Consider the following 17,342-nt stretch of genomic DNA (forward strand, 5'->3'; position numbering starts at 1 on the left):
TTTCAATGAGGGAGAAAAATGAGATTCTAATGACGGGTGCCACGTGAGCGTGCTGCTCAACCATTTCTGGGTGTGTGTATGTGTATGTGTGTATGTGGTTGAATTTTCTTCCATACGAAAAGCTCCCGCTCCCAAACCAATCGCATGCGCCTGTCCTCCATTAAGGTGTTTATCAACAATCGTTCGAGGTGCAAGGTGGCAAGCACACACATGCGCTCGAAGCATTTCATAACATGTGCCACATTAACGGTGATTGGTGTGCAACATTTGTGCAAACGCTTTCAAAACTTACCTTTAACTGCGTTCAGCTTATTGCCGACCATTTGCTTTGCGACGAATGCAGCCATTTTGCTCGGGTGCTTCCTTTTACAACGGGTTAAATATGTTTGAACACTACGCCTTTTTTCACTCCCGAAACGCTAAGCTGTGGTACACGTAACAACGATCAATATCACTCACTCTCGTGTGGGTTAGTTTACTGCTTAGTTAACGACGAGATTGTTTGAACTGCGAACAAAAAGAGCCATCGAAGAATAATGGTAAAATAACAATCACTAGAAAATGTGTACTACAAAAAGGAAGAAAAATGTTTTCACTTCGTTTTGGACGAGTTTTTTTACACAGCTTTGTTCGTGGTCACTTTTGTCAGGGCGAAAAACAGTTTACAACCTGTACCGTCCGAAATTGACCAACACGAGCGGTGAAAGCAAAGAAACACCAGTTTTCAAGAAAAATAACGTAACCACGGAAGCACAGCGGCAAAACATCCTTAAACAAATCCTTACAAAACGACAACAAGAGGATACTAAAGCCGCTGTGATGCCGTGTTGCGGGATTTTCTTTGCTGATCGGTTCTGGCGCTTGGAGAATTACACTTCCAACCACATTCCACACACTTTGTTTTAGTAGTCCACCGTTTGCGAAGGTATAAACGATTTCAGAATACAAAACCCATTCACGCGTTCAAAAGATGGATTCCAAAACAAAGCCGTAGAATTTAACGAACTGTTTCACGTTTAGATGTCGATGGCACACGAAGCAGCAAGAATTTTTGTCTATATGATTTTACTCGATTCTTCGTTTCGCAGCACAGCCCACCAATGCTGAAATCGAGTCCGAGTATAAGTCTGGTTTGTGTGCTTTTTTGGCAGGCGCAAAGTTTTCCGTCGTCCGCACCACCGTTCCACCACAAGCAGTTCGCACACAAAGATGAAGAAAATTGTTCGAATATTTTTTTGCAGCTGGTTCAAAACTGTAGACAACCGGTCCGCAGCCTGATCGGTGGTGCTATTTATGATGTTTCGTTGATTTTCTTCTGCTTAATGTTGTCGTTTTTCTTTTAACAAAACGTTGAAGTTTTTCACACTGACGAGCGCGTCTTTTCACCAATCCGAATGCGGGTAATCTGGAAAGAAATTTACCAAAAAGAAGAAAAAGTACGGTTGAAGTTAGTTTGAATAGTTTGCTGCCATTTTTTAAGTACAACTTTTGCGTTGTCAAGCAATAGCTTGCAAAGAGTGGGACGAATGTTTTGACAGGTGGAAGGAATGTTCTTGCAGGTAAAAGAAAAGAGGAACATTGGGTAGTGCATAGTAAGGAATATAATGATGTAATGTGAATTGTTTTAAAATTGCTCCACGACTCAAGAACAAGCGTTTATTTTTGTTAGGACTTAGTTTTTAACAACCAAAGTTGAGCTCAGTTTTAAGTACTGACGCTTTTCTGAGAAGAGAATGATTTAATAACAGCATAACAAGCAAATAAAAAAGTGTTGTTAAAAGCGTTCTTCATGATAGAATAAAAGATTCGCTCTAAATTATCAATCGTCCTGAAAATACAAGTCCCAGCAAGAGCTGTAACGATCAAAGTTTATGACCGTACAAGCACCATACAAGCAGAGCACTTGAGTTCCAGTGATCTGATAAATATGAAATATCAGTTTCCATTTTCATGACACAAGCACACTAGCATTCATTTTTGGAGCAACATTCCCGAAACCCACGAAAGCTCTCATAATAATGAATGCAATCTACTAGTGGTCATAAAAGACTCAACCATCTCTGTTTGTTGGCCTTACTTATTAGCATTCTGCTAGCTCTTTTGCTATTGATTTTTCAAACATCCTGTGTCCCTGCAACACATGCCCTTCCTGGAATCGTCAATCGGGGCCTGATGCCTGTGCTTGCCGACGTTAAGCCTAGGCAAGCAAATTTAATTCCCCAGAAGCAGTGGCTAAATATTTAACGAGTGCATGTCTGCTGTCCTATTTTTGCCATCCCGTCCTCTTGCCCTCCTTTCACTATGCCACCGCCACTCGAAAACCAAACTACTCGAGTGCAGAACCAGTCTTGCCCTTAAGCAACGATGGAAAAAGGAAGAAAAAAGGAAGAAAAACCCTACTTTATATTCCATCACTCCCGACGACCGACGAGAGAGCGGATGCGCGAACGGTTCTGGAAATAGAGCACAACGCCGTTGTTCGTCAATGTTGGGCACTAGCCAAAAGTCCTTGATTTTGCTTATGTCCAGTACATTTTCCGCCACACTATTACCACTACAGCGGCACTGCGCCCGCTGCACCATAAATGACACGAGACGGTGTGTGCCCAGGGACGGTACAACATTAGCAATGCAAGCAGGGATGCATTCCCGTGTGCTGTAGGGACGAAACTTTCTTTGCCCTTCTTTCCTTCTTTTTTCACTGTCTTCCTGCTGCTCTAACTAGTATATGTGTGTGTGTGTGTGTGTGTGTGAAGCTTCCCAAAATCGATAAAAGACATCCGGCAGAGCGAAGATGGCTAAGGGGCGAGATATAAATATAGGAGGAAAACGAGTGACAGGGAGAAGTTTGGATGCTAGCTCCCCTTGCATAAACCTTGGCATGCATAAAACCTCAGCTTCGCTGCACCAAACACAACCGTCAACAAACAGTGATACACAGAGAGAAACAACCTCCAGTTCCTCCGTGAATACGTGTTTAAGCACCGCACAGGCAGCATCAGCAGCAGTAGCAGCCCCCAAAACGAAATGATGATACAAATTGGCGAAATTTTTCAATCTCAAGCATTCTCGGGCTTCCTCGGGAATGATATTCTAGGGTCCACAGGGTTTGGGGTAGAAGATATTGCCGGCAAGAACTTTTGACGATATTTTGTGGCCATGGTGGTGTTGCCTTACTCGGTGGCTGGTAATCGCAAACACAACATTTTATGGTTACTACACAAACAAATCGCATCGGGTGGCTACAATCCGGAGTGATGAGGGGACGGTGAGAAGGACCAGTGCGAAAGGAGGTACGGGTGACCGTAACCGTTTGCCCAGCCACGGATGGAACGGTGGCAGAAAACTGATGATGTAATCAGATTCCTCTCCCTTCTAGTGGAAGTGAGTAAATTCTTTCGTACGATACGAAACGAAGCACGGTGCGGGCGATCGTGTATGTGTGCGCGGAGTGAGAAAATGTACCCAGGATCGAATGAGAAAATGAGCGTGTCGAAGAAAAAAGAAGGAAAAGCACCATCTGATGCGAAGGGAAAGGTCGATCGTTCAAATTAAAGTATTGTAAGCGGTCAAACGGACGAGATGGAGTTGGAGGGGGATAACCATTCAATTTAAAGATGCATACCAGCAAAGAGAATTTTGAATCTTTTTAAAAAACTCGTTGCATCCACTTGATGGAGGTTGTTATTACATCGCTGCTCTGCTAAGGGATAATGCACTTTGTGCTAAAAGCTGTAAATGAGGTTATTCCATACCATATCGTAATTCATAAAATTTATTTGTAAAGGTTAAATTTAAACGATCTCATTTCACTTGCACCAATTTGTAACACCGGTGCTGAACATTGCTGCATTCGATTCGTTTTGCTCCACGCTTGAGATATATGACATTTCACAGCACACACCATAACCCGTCACACTCTTCGCAGTGCCATTGGCGCAATTAATTAAAACGCCAACTCTGACTCTGCTCCGTACATAATTTAACGCCTTCAGAGATTGCTTCAAAAGCAGCGATCGAACCAAAAACAAAAACCCAAAAACGACAACATCAAATTATGCTTTCTGCCACCCAGCCAGCACACACACACACGCGAACCAGACAGACAACGGAGCACTATTCGTTCTGTAATTTCACCGTTGCCGAAGATACGCTTCTGTGTCTGCGGCAGACTTTTCCTACTTCCATTGCGGCCCGGAGGGCACTGCGTTCGGATGCTGGTAGGTTGCCCTTTTTGCAATGAGTTTGCCGGGTGACACCCACAGTTCTGCTGCTGGGTGATAATATTACCAACCCAAACCAACCGTTTTAGGGCGGTCGAGGGTGTACCAGGGTGGGCAACGGGGCAACGATTGTTAACGAGTCGCCTTCGAAAAACCCTTCGCTCGAGAGCGTTCCTTCTTCTGCACTGTGCTACGTGCACAAGAGTTACGAGGCTGCCGAGTGAGAAATAATTGTTATTACAATCGTTAAGCAGATTGTTCGCAATGCTGGTGCTGGCGAGGATTAAGGGGTGGATTAAGTAATTTCCTTTCCACATACGAGGCAAGTATTAAGAAAACAGGCAGTACGCATTTGTGTTAGAAACCCATTTCTCTTGTAAATAGTCTTCGCCAAAACACGTTCGCAGCCGATCGATCGATCGATCGTACGGTTGGGCAAAGCAGAATGGGTATAATTTGCGAACAAACTTGCTAAAAGAAAAATATGGAATTTCAAAAGCAATAGTAATTAATTGAGTAATTTTGTTTCAGACTCGTCCACGCATTCTTCACTGTTCATTTTGCCGGTTTTTGCTGCTTCACATTGTCTTTGAAGGTCGGTCTTTGCTTTGGCAAGCGGTATTGATTTTGTAGCCCCGCGGCTACCCGATTGTTCCAATTTGCAGCCGGCTCGAAACGAAGCGTAACAAAAAGGGACGGAACGCTACCGCCCACCCCAAAACCACCCAAAAGCCCACATCATTGCACGGCGGTTGGTTACAGGCGGATGCGTACACGCGAAAGATAAGGTCATAATTTTGCCATCCAATTCTTTCAGCCCGATTCTCCAGCCTCCTGCGTCCGGAAAAACCGGACACTCGGTCCCGCATCGTGGTTTTGCCTATCCGAGATTGTATGTTTACCGGCAGATTTTTTGTTTTATTTTCCGCTGTCGTAGCAGTTGACCAATGAAATAGCAACACCACATACAGGGACAGAAAAAAACCTCCCAAAGTGACCTGCAAATGCGGGCCAAAAGGTTCGGGAAAATAAAATAAAAGTGACACCTTCTCCAGCCACACCCACCCAGCTTCAACGCCCCCGAATGAAGGATAGGAGAATCTGGGCGGAAGGGGAGGAAAAAAAAGCTTTCAGATTTTAATTTGATTTTCTCGCTCGTTTGCGTACGGTTCGTGGCATTGCATGCTTGCTTGCGTACGTTCGTCCGGGTTTCTTGCGCCGCTCGAGCGTCCCCTGCATTAGGGTCAATTTGGTGTGGGGTCGTGCTTGTTTCAATTCTCATTAGCAGCGAGCAGTATTGGATTTTAAATGAAATATAAAAGACAAGGGATATACACAAAGTAAGGAAGCAAAAAAAAGTGCTCAACACAATCACGCCTGTCCGCCTGTCGAAGGTGTTAACAGATGAGTGGGTAAAGGTGGCGGGGCTATAAAAAAGTTGTTCAATACGATTTTTGTTGGGAAAAGAAATAATTGATTGCTGTAATGAAAGGAATGAAAAATGCTTCCCTTTTTGCTGCCAAGCGAAGGAAGATTAATGGAACATTCTTTTTTTTTGTGCGTGCTATTTTCATGATTGACTTTTGAGATGATAAACAAGGACTACTGCGTCATCGAAGTTGCGATTTTTTGTTGTAAATTATGTGTTGTTAGAACAGCTTGTCGTTCAGATCTTTTCAAAACATCTATCATTCTTCACATAACGTGTTGCATGTAAAAGGATAGTATATTCCAAAATCAAAACCAATTCTGAGCTGTCTCACGCGCGAACTATTCTTCAATCGTCCTAACGCACACACCTATCAAACGTTACATGAACATTATCGCCCTAATGCACGGAATGTTTCAGAGCAGATAAATTGCTTCAATCGTGCCGCATACTTTCCTTTCCCATCCAGCAACAGCCTGATTCCGTACAAACCACCTAAAACACCATAGTCCGGAAATAGTTTTCGTACATGAATTGGCTTCGAGCATACTCATAAGCACACACACATACACTCCTTGATAATTCCAGAAAGGATCCAAGAAACACCTACTTCAAGCAACAGACAGGTGAAAGTTTTTGCTGATTCGAATTAAGATACACCTTTTCCATATCGTTACAGATAGTTCGTGGCAAAACTTGAACCAGTTCAACTCCTTTCCTATTGAAGCACATCCCGCACGGAATGAAGACAACTACGAGGCGAGATTTATACGAGTTCGCTTGGATTATTTATGCGCAATGTGGAGAAACTTTAAAGCATTCCACAATTAACACCTGCGGCATGTTGAGCTCCCCACATATGTTGCTTGATTTGATATGCATTAAATATAGGCTATAATGTGACGACCTTGTTCGAATAGAACACGCTCACGAACACATACGATCGATAGATTCTATGCATGCGTGAAGCACACTTTTTTGGCTTTGTATCGACATCCCCATGACCTCTGCTTTATCCTCGTGACCTACAGCAATGCTCGTTTGATTTTGTATGCAGAAATAAAATAAAGAAGAAACACTTCTGCCGACAATCCTCCCCAGAATCCCCCCGAACAACAATCGGGAAGGGAGCACCGTTCCAATTTCCATGTCGTTCGACCGATTTGCACTTTTGCCCGTAGTAACATTTGTTTACAAATTCCGGAACCGGAAAACTTTTACCCGACGAGCATGCTACACGAGAACGGTATTCTCTTGTCTTGTTCTACCGCGTTTCAGCATTTTCAGCTTCCCACTACTTGAACCCGCTTTATTTCCACACTGGAAGGTGGAAGGGCACTGTCAGTGAAGAAGTTTTAAAAAATCTGAATTTCAAATTCATCCTTGCTCACTTCCTTCCCACAACGCTCCCATCGTGCTCTTCCTATCGACGACCCGTCAATTTGTAAGATAGTCGAGTTGACTACGACATACCACTCACACATACACACTCACGTAACCCACACCGCTCAAAAAACCCTTTTCACCGTCAAACGCCACAGAGCGTGAAGGTAACGATGCGAAAGGATCTACGCTGAGGCCTGGACCGGAACAGAAGAAAAAAAAACATCCCAGCTATCGTTCACAAGCATTTCAACTTCTTATCACTTCCCCACGGCTGCAAACTCTGTGCTCGTTTGCAAAACGAGAACCATGTGCACGCTGGGATCACAGGGTTCGGTTTTAGACAACTTTTCTACTAGCTTAACCCGCTTTTGTCGAACATGCGATTGTTCATCTCGTTACGAGTTGCGAAGTTCGATCTACCCGTGGAAAACATTTCCCGGGCGCAGCATACGCAGTGTAAGTGCAGGCAGTTAACTCGATTATTGCATTTCTCGGTACATTTGCACACGTCCTCGCCGGAAACGCCGAATGCTGATGAAGCATTCCGCACGCAGCATGCGTGTGTGCGTTTTAATTTAGCCCCGCCCGAGAATGACCTCACTCGATAACCGGGCCAATTTCAGCCCAATAACACATACATCATTCACATTCATAGGAAAACCATTACAAGGGTAGCGCCAATTTATGCATACAAATTCGCAACTCGTAATTACATTCCAACGTGACGCACTGTCAATTGGGATGTGCTTTTGGTTGCTGTTTTTTTAAGTGTTCTTTTTAATTCTCTCCTAGCCCTGGTTCGGTTTCAATTTGTTGGAACCGCCAGCCGGGAAGTACGCAACGTGGTAATACTGCCACCGATGCGCTGATTAATCAAATTTCGACCACAGCTAACGAACTGTTTGTGGCATTTTATCCCTTCGCGTTTGGAAGCCACCGCGTTGTGTACGGATTCATTTGCAATTTCGGATACCTTTTTCGTTTTCATGACACTGTGCTGTATCTCTCTCTATTTTTTTCAACCCAGCTGCAGTAAGTGTCCAAACCGGTCGGATAGGACAAACGGCAAGCGTTTTATTGATGATGCGGGTGTGCGTTCGCAAGTTTGTCGACGCGTTTGAAAAGTAATCAATCAATAGGTTTGCATTTCCGAGCTTCAAATTTGCCTTTGAAGCCTTTTTGCTTGGATTCCGGTTTTGTGTGCCGGTGCAAAAACACACAAAAAACTATCCCCAACGTTGGCGGTCCAGCAGCGCAGAATTCATTCGATCCATTAGTCTATTTCTTTGACAGTTTCCGTCATATCTTCGCACACCCAGGCTCGACCGTCAACTGTCATCTGTCAACGTATCAAACTGGCGGTTTGATAAAGTGCATGGCCCATACGCCCGGGACCGCAACAGCATGATGGTAGGCGAATACATAGGCATGCCAACTGGGAAACCGGTCGCACGTCGATACGATTCAGCTGATATGAAGCAGCGCACCCACTGTGTGACTACATCTCGTGTCCAACATTTCGCCCGTGCTTCCGTGCGAATGAATTTTAAGCAATGAAATAGGGCAAAAAACGGACGATCACACTTTTTTAATACTTCTGTTTCATTCTATTTCGAATAAAATATTGTCACTCCAACTCCTCATCTTTTCAAGCGTAAAAAAGCTCCCGTGCTTCTCGCTAACTAGGTGAAAAAAATAGCAACAACCCAAACCAGCCTCGCCAAGTATTTTCGTTTTCAACATTCCCGCTATTCCGTTTACCAAAAGTTGTCCTCGCTTTGCTGCAATACGATCGCACCGGTGGGTGCGAGTGTAACAAACCTGATAATGCAAAAGACACACGCTCAGGAGCAACAAAACACCAAAACACCCCGTGTAGCCGTTAGGTTCGTTTTGTGTGCTCTCCTTTTTTGCTTCTCTTTTGCAGAAATAGAAGTATTCAACTTTCCACATCAGGTAGTTTTGCATTCCTTGTGCTCTTTGTTTTTTGCAGCAAGAAATGCCACAACCGCGGCACCGCAACCCGGCAGCGAGATGAACAGGATGCATGACACAACGGAAACGACTTTACGCTAACATTTTTATACTATCATGTCACCCGTGTGTGGTGCTAGCTGCCAGCCATACTCCCACCCACGTATCAAGCTGGCGATGGCATTGGGTCAACCCCGGCTGCTCGGGGGAAGCGTGTGTGTGTGCGCGCGCGGGAGATCAAACCCGAGAAAAACCCAAATCCGCTGTAAGCTTATTGTTTCAGCGCACAATTTCGTGCTCGCAACATGTCGCAGATAGAGCAGATTTGCTATAGCCTGTTCACCGTTCTTTCGCCTCGTTGTTACCTGCAGGTAGTTAGTTTTGAAAATGTTTGTTAAGCTAGCAAACCAGCAAGCAAAAAACAAAACCGGAGGCGACAAAAATTCGTTTCTTTCTACAAAAAACCCCCTCTAGCCGAGTAGGTCACAGTGGTGAGTTTGGTTTTGGTGGGCCAGGTGCAGCACCTTTAGTAAAAGAGCAGACGAGCGATTACAATGCAATCGGACATTGGGAGGCGGCCACGGGTGCTAAAGACAACAGTGTGTTCTGACGAAACGTTGCCCAACAGCACAACGTTTCGAAGAACGAATATGTAAACAATTTGCATAGACAACAGCTGAGCAGCTGTCTGTCCCTTCCACTTTAGCCGTGTTTCAAGAGCGATGAAATCCGTGCTTGTTCTTATCTCAGGAATGGAAAATTCATTTTTCATTCAAGCTGAAATACTAATATCTAAAACTATCCGACGCTTCAATACTAAAATGTTGAACGGGTGAATAAAATGTGAATTTATTTTGGCTGTTTGGCCTTTTCATCATACGGTCGAAAGCTTCTTGTGAGTCTAATTTAAGGTAAATGTTACTCAAGCGTGCGATTTTAGTTTAACATTCTAGCCAAGTAACGACAATATTATACGCTACTTTGACTCAGCCAGTGGCAGTCATAATTTATCTTACTTATTAAATTCGTAGCCAGTGCTACTTCATTAATTTATTCTAGCTGATCCTCATGTTAAATTAATTTAATTCGTTATGCTCGTTATCGGATGATTTCTAATTATCATCATTATTGTCTTATGCATAGATAAATTGAAAAGATAGTTTTACATATGACCAAAAAGGTTTTAGAAATTTGGGCTTGAGTTTGGGGACTCATTAAAAGATGAAAGGTGAAAATCTGAAGGTGAAGAATGCATAATAAAATAAACAAAATGTACTGTTCTTACGCAAAACAAGAAAGAGAAGGAATTGTCTTCACACAAACTTCAACTTTAGTTTCAACTTTTGCTTAAATTTAATAAAAAATCATTTACATTGACAATCACTCTAACGTCCATTTCTTCAAAGGTTCCACCTTCATCTCCATACATAAACCAGGAAGATTAATTTTGTTCACTGTGTGCTATGTTACTCGCTTTGACTTCTCGCGCAAAAGCTACCCTCCCTCTTTATTGACCGGATGCGAATGCTTATAAAAGTCGAACAAGATTGATGTAAATTTTTAAAGTTTCTAATGTCAGCCAAAATAAATCTTGTTTTTCTCCCACACCATTGCCCTGCGCTCTTTTTCATTCGCCTTCCTGTGCTGCCCTTCAATTCCTGCTCCCCACACTGATACGTTCCTCGAATCCGCTTACATTGCTGGTGACTTTTAATAGTCCGGAAATCGTTAGAACTTTTAGGGAGAAGGAAGAGTACGACCAAGTCCACTCTCTACTGCAGAGACTGCACTGCTCTTTAGCTTGCAGATATTAAAAAGTTTCCTTTTCCTCGTGTGTTATGTTCCGCAGCAATCCCGTTAAACTGTCGTACGAGGCTGCTTTTCCTCCTCGCAAAACTTAAGCGCACAATTATTGAGGCCCTTTGCGGGAGGTTACGGCGATGCATCACGACGTGCGCGCGAGGGTTTTTACTTATTAAATCTTACTTTTTCCCCATTTTCACCCGCAGGCGTCAGGCAAAACTACACACATACAGGAAAGGAAAAGAACGAACAAGCAACAGAAACAACAAAAAAACACACCGGGAAAATCTTCAACCAAGCTGCCTCTGCTGTGAGTAGAATGCAAATAATCACGTACCGAATTTGGTGTCCCACTTTTTGCCGATAACTTTTCCCACCGCCCACCACACATACACCTACACACACACACACGCACAGCTTCACGTAGACATGCCCGCACTACTCTTACGCTTTGGTTTTTGCTTTAGAAAATGAGCATTCCAACGCTTGCGTTCGTGTCTTAACTTTATTGCAGCCGCGGTACAGAACAGAAAGCATCCAGTGAATGTCTTGCCCCTCGCTACACGGATGGGAATTTAAAGTAGAAAAACGGAAATAGTTTGCTAAGAATGAAAAATGTCGATCTTTCCTCATAGTCATCGTGTCCCTTACGGTTCCTTCTCATGGAACCTCCCTTCTGTGGGTATGAAGATTCTCATACGTAAAACGAACGTCACACGTATTTCAGCACGAATGCTACTTCCCTGGAGGTTAGGGTATGAAATACAACTCGTCCGACTTTTGAAACTGTTCTCACAAATTTTGTGAAATATTTCATTCTCATTTAAAAATGTTTCTTTCGTTTTGTTTTCTCCTTCGAGCGTTTTGTTTTTTACGTAAGTAACTTTCAAAATTATTTAACTTCAGGCATCAAACGTATCTTGTGCTAGAACATTACTCCGCATTATTACTATCAAGACCAGTCAGTATAGGGCAGATCGTGGAGTCAGCTACCTGTCTGCTATGCAGATAGCACTACCAGCAGCATAAATTATGCAACAATAATGACGCTGCGGTTCTTGCTTCTGTTGATACTGCTGTCTGTACCGAACTACAGGATACCAACATTCGAGAGTGGGACGTTTCCGCCGGCAATACTCCACAGTACAACGACACTTTCCACGAGCGCTGGCAAAAGTCACCAAAGCCGGAAGTACGACTGCATTATGTTAATGGTAAAGATTATTCCCGGTGAAAGTTTAATTGTCTACGATCCTCCTCCGCTTGGTACATGCTGGCCCGGCCAATTCACACGCTAACGTTCTCTCACCGCAGCTCGAAGCACTGTCAGCGAGCGTGTTGCGAAGTGGAAAGTGATTTTTTATAACCCAACTTTTAGCCGACAGTGCTCAGGACTCGCGTCATGTTGATTCGTGTTCGGGGGCCCGTGTTCGGATCAGCCCATCGCACGGATTCGTATTCCACGTGTATGGGAGGACGGAGAACCAAAGGAGAAACCATGCGCATGGCACTCTCTAATTACGACCTCTGACGATTTAACGATTATTGGAAGAAAGACAATTTGCGCTGGTGTCATGTAACGTTTGGAGCGATTTTTTTCTTTTCTTTTTTTGCTACAAGATATCAGCAAATTTCCCGTTCAGGCTGCTCAACTCTGCGGCGTTGGACCGAAAGCAACATCATCTACTAGACATAAAATACTTACGAAAGCACTCGCTCCATCCCAATTTTCAGCCACAGTCACAGGTCAAAGTGGCGATTTTTCATCGGGCTTTCCTTGCGCCTCGCGGGCAAACTCGCACCATGGCGGAGGAAGGACGTTTAATTAAGATTATGGGGTGTTGTCTTACATGAGACCTTCCCTTGCGTTGCTGCTCGAAAAATGGTGTCTTTTAAAAGCTAAACGACTGTTGGCTGACTTTTGACAGTTTATGTGTTGATAAATCGTGTCTGCCTGGGATGGGGTGTTAAATCGAGGGCAGCTGCTCAACATACGACAGGTTAATGACGGTGCCCTTTTGCCCTGCGAGCGATCAAGCGAGGGAGCGATAGAAGGGAGGGTATGATGGTCTTTGACGTTTTTCCCATGGCAATTTTCCCCTCGAAGCTTCACGCTTACATTTCAATGAATTCTGGATAAATATGCTTCACATAATGCAGAGCATGCAGTAGAAATGTATTTCAATTGTAGAGCTTGCATACTACGAACATAGATTTTGTCATAAAAAAAAGCATTCGTCAACCAGGTTCATACTTCAATACAATTCCAATATTACACAAAAACATTATAATTGCTTGTATGGTGAAATCGTTTACAAAAAACCATGAATATTGTTTTCTTCTTAAGTTGTAATAATCATCCACAATTCATTACACAAGGCCTGGCATACTGTCTAGAAATTTGACAGAGAAAAGTTCGTTGTACCGTTCCAGAAACACATTCCTGGTTTGTGCAAATTTTCTTTCAGTTTAACAATTCCAACCGACCAAACATTCAAGCACACCAACCAAACGCTCATTACCGATGGCGGGTGCGGTAACGCTATTTAGCACACACCATGCCAAAGGAAAACGAACAAACATGGAAAACTGCTCCCCCACCGAGCGTGAGAAATCTTTTTTGTCAGTTTCAATCCAATCTCCGCAACCCGGCAGACAGCCAGAAAGTTTCGCTTCACTTGTCCGCTTACGGTGCTTTCCGTCTGTCTGTAAAGGACGCTCGGCTGTGTTTCGTACCATTGCTTCAATTGAATTACGTTCGCTTATTTATTACTGTCCTTTCACAGTCAGTGAACTGTCGCTGCTCCCCTGGCCTCAGTGTAGGTCCCTCCAATACACGCAACCAACACAACAAAGCAATCGCTCCCAGGATCCTTCCGGTAAAGAGCACGACACCGATCCATGCTTAAGCCAGATGCATCACCAAAGCTCGAGCAGGACTAACTTTTCCTGCCACCAATTGGGCGCTCACCCATCCCGAGCGTTCCGCCCGTCTCATTTACTTCGCGAGGCGGACTTTAGACTCGAGCGGAAAAAAGCATCCATCCACCCACTTTAGTAATCCATTGCGATGGCAATGACGCAAAAACTTGCTGTATACGATTGCATACGAAATAAGTTTGTTTGACCGAAATTGAGCTTCTTCGGTTGGTAGGCGGTTGGGCGCCTTCCGCTCTACAAACAAACGGGGGAGGGGGGTGCTCCGGCGCAACTTTCTCCGCCGACCTTCGACGAGTTGTGCTGCCCGTTGCGCTCGCAGGCGAGGTTGGGGGGATGACTTTTTGGTAGAATGTATTTTAATCAAAATATGTAGATTTTATTCCATACTTTTTCCTGCGAACTGCCCGTCCCGTGTGAATGCTGACCCCGTCGTGCACTTCCCGAACACTCCTAACGCTGTTCCGGCCCGTACCGGTGGAGCGTTGGGTGGTATGGTGTAGTTATTCATTTATGTTTATGCTACATTTGTCTCGCCACACCAGAGGAAGAAAGCGAACAGCTGAAACACAGCAACAACAACAACAGCAACACAACCAACAACAGTAACACACAAAACCCCGCTTCCACGGACTCCAGATGGAAACTAACGAATGCGTTTGCATTTCAAAGTCGTTACCATGTTGCTTGCCCTTCGGGCTTCGAGCTGCAGTAACAGAAAAGCTTGAACTTCAAACAAACGCTTTTTTACTTAAAACTTCCCGTCCGGTCCGGTGCGAGCGAAGATTAAGTACATATTTTGCTTCATCATTTATTTGGCCTTGTTCTTGGCAAAGTAAGGTATAAGGTTGATAACGGAAAATAAACCATAATATTGTTACCCCGCGTAGTGGTGTGCGGCAAAAAAAAGAACAAAGTTTCACCATCTGTACTAAAATGTCTACCTAATGGGTGTCCCACGCGCTGGGAAAATAATCCCAACGTCGTAAGCCACCGACGTACCCTGGTGGTCATTTAAAGGAAATATTTTCCTAACGAAACGTTCCCAATCTCTGCTGCTGGTTCTTATTGGCCACCTGGTACAAAAAAAAACAACAGTAACACAGATAAACTAGGTCAGAAAAAACACACTCTAATCCGCTTTATGGAAAGGAAAAGTTCGGCCAGCCTAACTGTGTATCGCGAGGCCAGAATAAAAACAAACATTCGGAACAACATGTTGTTATGTTTTTCGGTTAGTGTGCTCTCTTCCTCTCTTCTTTGCAGATCGTTTCCCTCATGCAAGACCGAACGATGGCGATGCCCTTCAAACGTTCCATTGGTAAGGAAAACAGAATCTGCTGCTGCTGCTGAAAGGCTTCCCAAATGGAAAGTAAAGCGTGTCATCTCGTGTCACCAACGCTACAGCACATTGGCAGGCGTCAAATGTCTAGACATTATGGCGCACGCTAGTATTCAATGAATTTTCTTACCCTCCGCAATAGACGTTCTTGAGCTTCACGTAGCAAAAGGCCGGTGGAGCGCGATACTGATGGGCTGCTGGTAAGTACAGGGTCTAGATGTTGTCTTACCATCTCGGATGGCGCCAGAAATAAGCAATTTATGATCGTTGACCTACTTAAATTATGCTGGCAGTGGCCAAAGGAATCGAATGGCGATAGTTCTGGTGGTTTATTTGCTTTGAAGACTAGAAATGGTCGTAGACGAATAGAAAATTCCCTTTGGATATTTTTTTGTATTTCTGAGGATTGTTATGCTGGAAATTATCTTTCTTATTCAAACACAAATATTTCATTGTTGTAAATTTTCCTACACACTTACGTCACTCAAACAAAGCCTCTCTCTTTCTGCAGAAAACTTAAATCGGTATCGTTTTACACAATTAGCCCGAAACAAAACGTCCGTCAGAAAAAAGGCAGCCCTCCCCACCAATCATCCAGTTGACGACAATAAGAATCTTATCGTGCCACTTTTGATACACATCCGAGGCGCTCTTTTAATTATGGCTTTTGCATTAGTTACGATAAGGAAGGTAGCGAACGAGCAAACGTGACGTTGATGCATGATCATTAGCCATCGAGCCACCAAGCAAACCACCGCCACCGGAAATTACCGGGAAGGAAGTAATGTCGAAACAGAGGTGAAACTGTCAGACGCACAGTCTGGAAAAAAGGCTTCCAACGGCCCATACAAGAATGTTGGCACAGCAACGATTGCAAACTAAAAAGAATATGTGTAGGGTGGGGAAACCCACCGTCTGCATGAAAAATTACAATCACTGGTTTCTCAGCCCGCACTCCTTTTCTCTGTATGCTAACGGCACCTGCTGGCTATGGCTTGCTTGAGTTACCAACTCTTCTTTCTAGCGCCTGATGGCAATAACAGCTCCATCGTCACAATCGACCTGCAGTGACACGCATCTTGAGAAACAAACACTCACTCGTGCCCCACTTGAGACAGTCGACGCAGGTCGAGGTCGAAGTACGTCAACTAATTGCTCCCTATGCCGCGGGCCGTGCCGTCGACTCCCGGTGTCCTGCACTGCTGCACGCCAACAAGCAGGCCAGGAAGCGCAACCGAAGCCTCCCCGAAAAGCACGACGTCACCAACCAGTCAGTTGAAAAGATAATCAAACACTTTGACACCTTCGCTGCCTCCGCACCGTACCGGACTTTTGCAGGCGGGCACAATCGGGTGCTCGTTCAGGTGTGATAAATCACCCCGAGGCGGATGCTCGGCGGATGGAGAATAGCCGTACTGATGAGGTGTTCGTTTGCGTCAAACGGCACCTTGCGGTTGGAATTAGCCATCGGTCGGAATACAAAAGCAAAAACAAAAAAAAAGCAGAACCAGAAAGAAAACCGCACCAACCTTCCAGCATCTTACCGAAAATCCCCGCCCAATAAGCCGTCCGGCGATATATATAGACTTTTTGGCTTTTTACATGCGCACATGCACCCACAAACACACACGGAGGAGAGTGGAGGTGGATAGAAAATTAGCTCTACCGAGAGATAAGTTGTCACGGGCTAGCGTCACTTCGGAACAAGCTTAACCCAAACAAGTGCAGCTGATGGCTACCACTAATCATCATCATCATCACCAGCGGACAGTGGTAGCAGCAACGTGGTGTTCGCGCTTTTTTCCCGTGAACGTTTCAAAGCACCGATGACGCACGTGTACGCACCACCAGACGACACACGCGGACGACGCAAACCGTCAAGGGTGCACGATGCGATGTTAATTTTCTGTAACAAATTGCAATTTGAGCACACCACACGGGCACTATCGGAGCTCGTGGGTAATTCCGAGTTTTGCTGCTCGTCTTCAACACATCATCTCACGACCAGCGGCCAGAGCGTCGTTGATTGATAGCACCATTGGAACGGGATAGGAATAGGATAGGAACTGGCGCGCCAGGAACGTCTGCTCTCCGTGCTGTGCGCCATTCTTCGCCAGGCGGAAGTAACCATCAACAGACCCCGAATACGGACAGAGATAGTTGAGTAGGATGGTGTACGAAGTGAGTGCGATCAGTTGATGTAGCCCTGGATGTACACACATCGGTGCCTTTGATATCATGGCCTATG

At 44.5% G+C, this 17,342-nt stretch overlaps 1 protein-coding gene across 15 annotated transcripts in view; it reads right to left on the reverse strand.

Annotated features, from left to right (window-relative positions):
• The window catches only part of LOC120895402 (complexin), a 158,133-nt gene that overhangs the window by 97,196 nt on the left and 43,595 nt on the right, over window positions 1–17,342 (reverse strand). For 13 of the 15 annotated variants that reach the window (XM_040298724.1, XM_040298731.1, XM_040298730.1 and 10 more), the window contains exon 2: window positions 293–507. In XM_040298724.1, the coding sequence (XP_040154658.1) occupies window positions 293–347 (55 nt within the window). In that variant the 5' untranslated portion in view covers window positions 348–507. Of the gene's footprint in view, window positions 1–292; window positions 508–1,069; window positions 1,090–1,370; window positions 1,406–17,342 lie in introns of those variants that run through there. The other 2 variants (XM_040298722.1, XM_040298728.1) reach the window with 2 other exon arrangements.

Source organism: Anopheles arabiensis, chromosome 2 (assembly GCF_016920715.1).
Source record: "Anopheles arabiensis isolate DONGOLA chromosome 2, AaraD3, whole genome shotgun sequence".
NCBI classification, from domain to species: Eukaryota; Metazoa; Arthropoda; class Insecta; order Diptera; family Culicidae; genus Anopheles; species Anopheles arabiensis.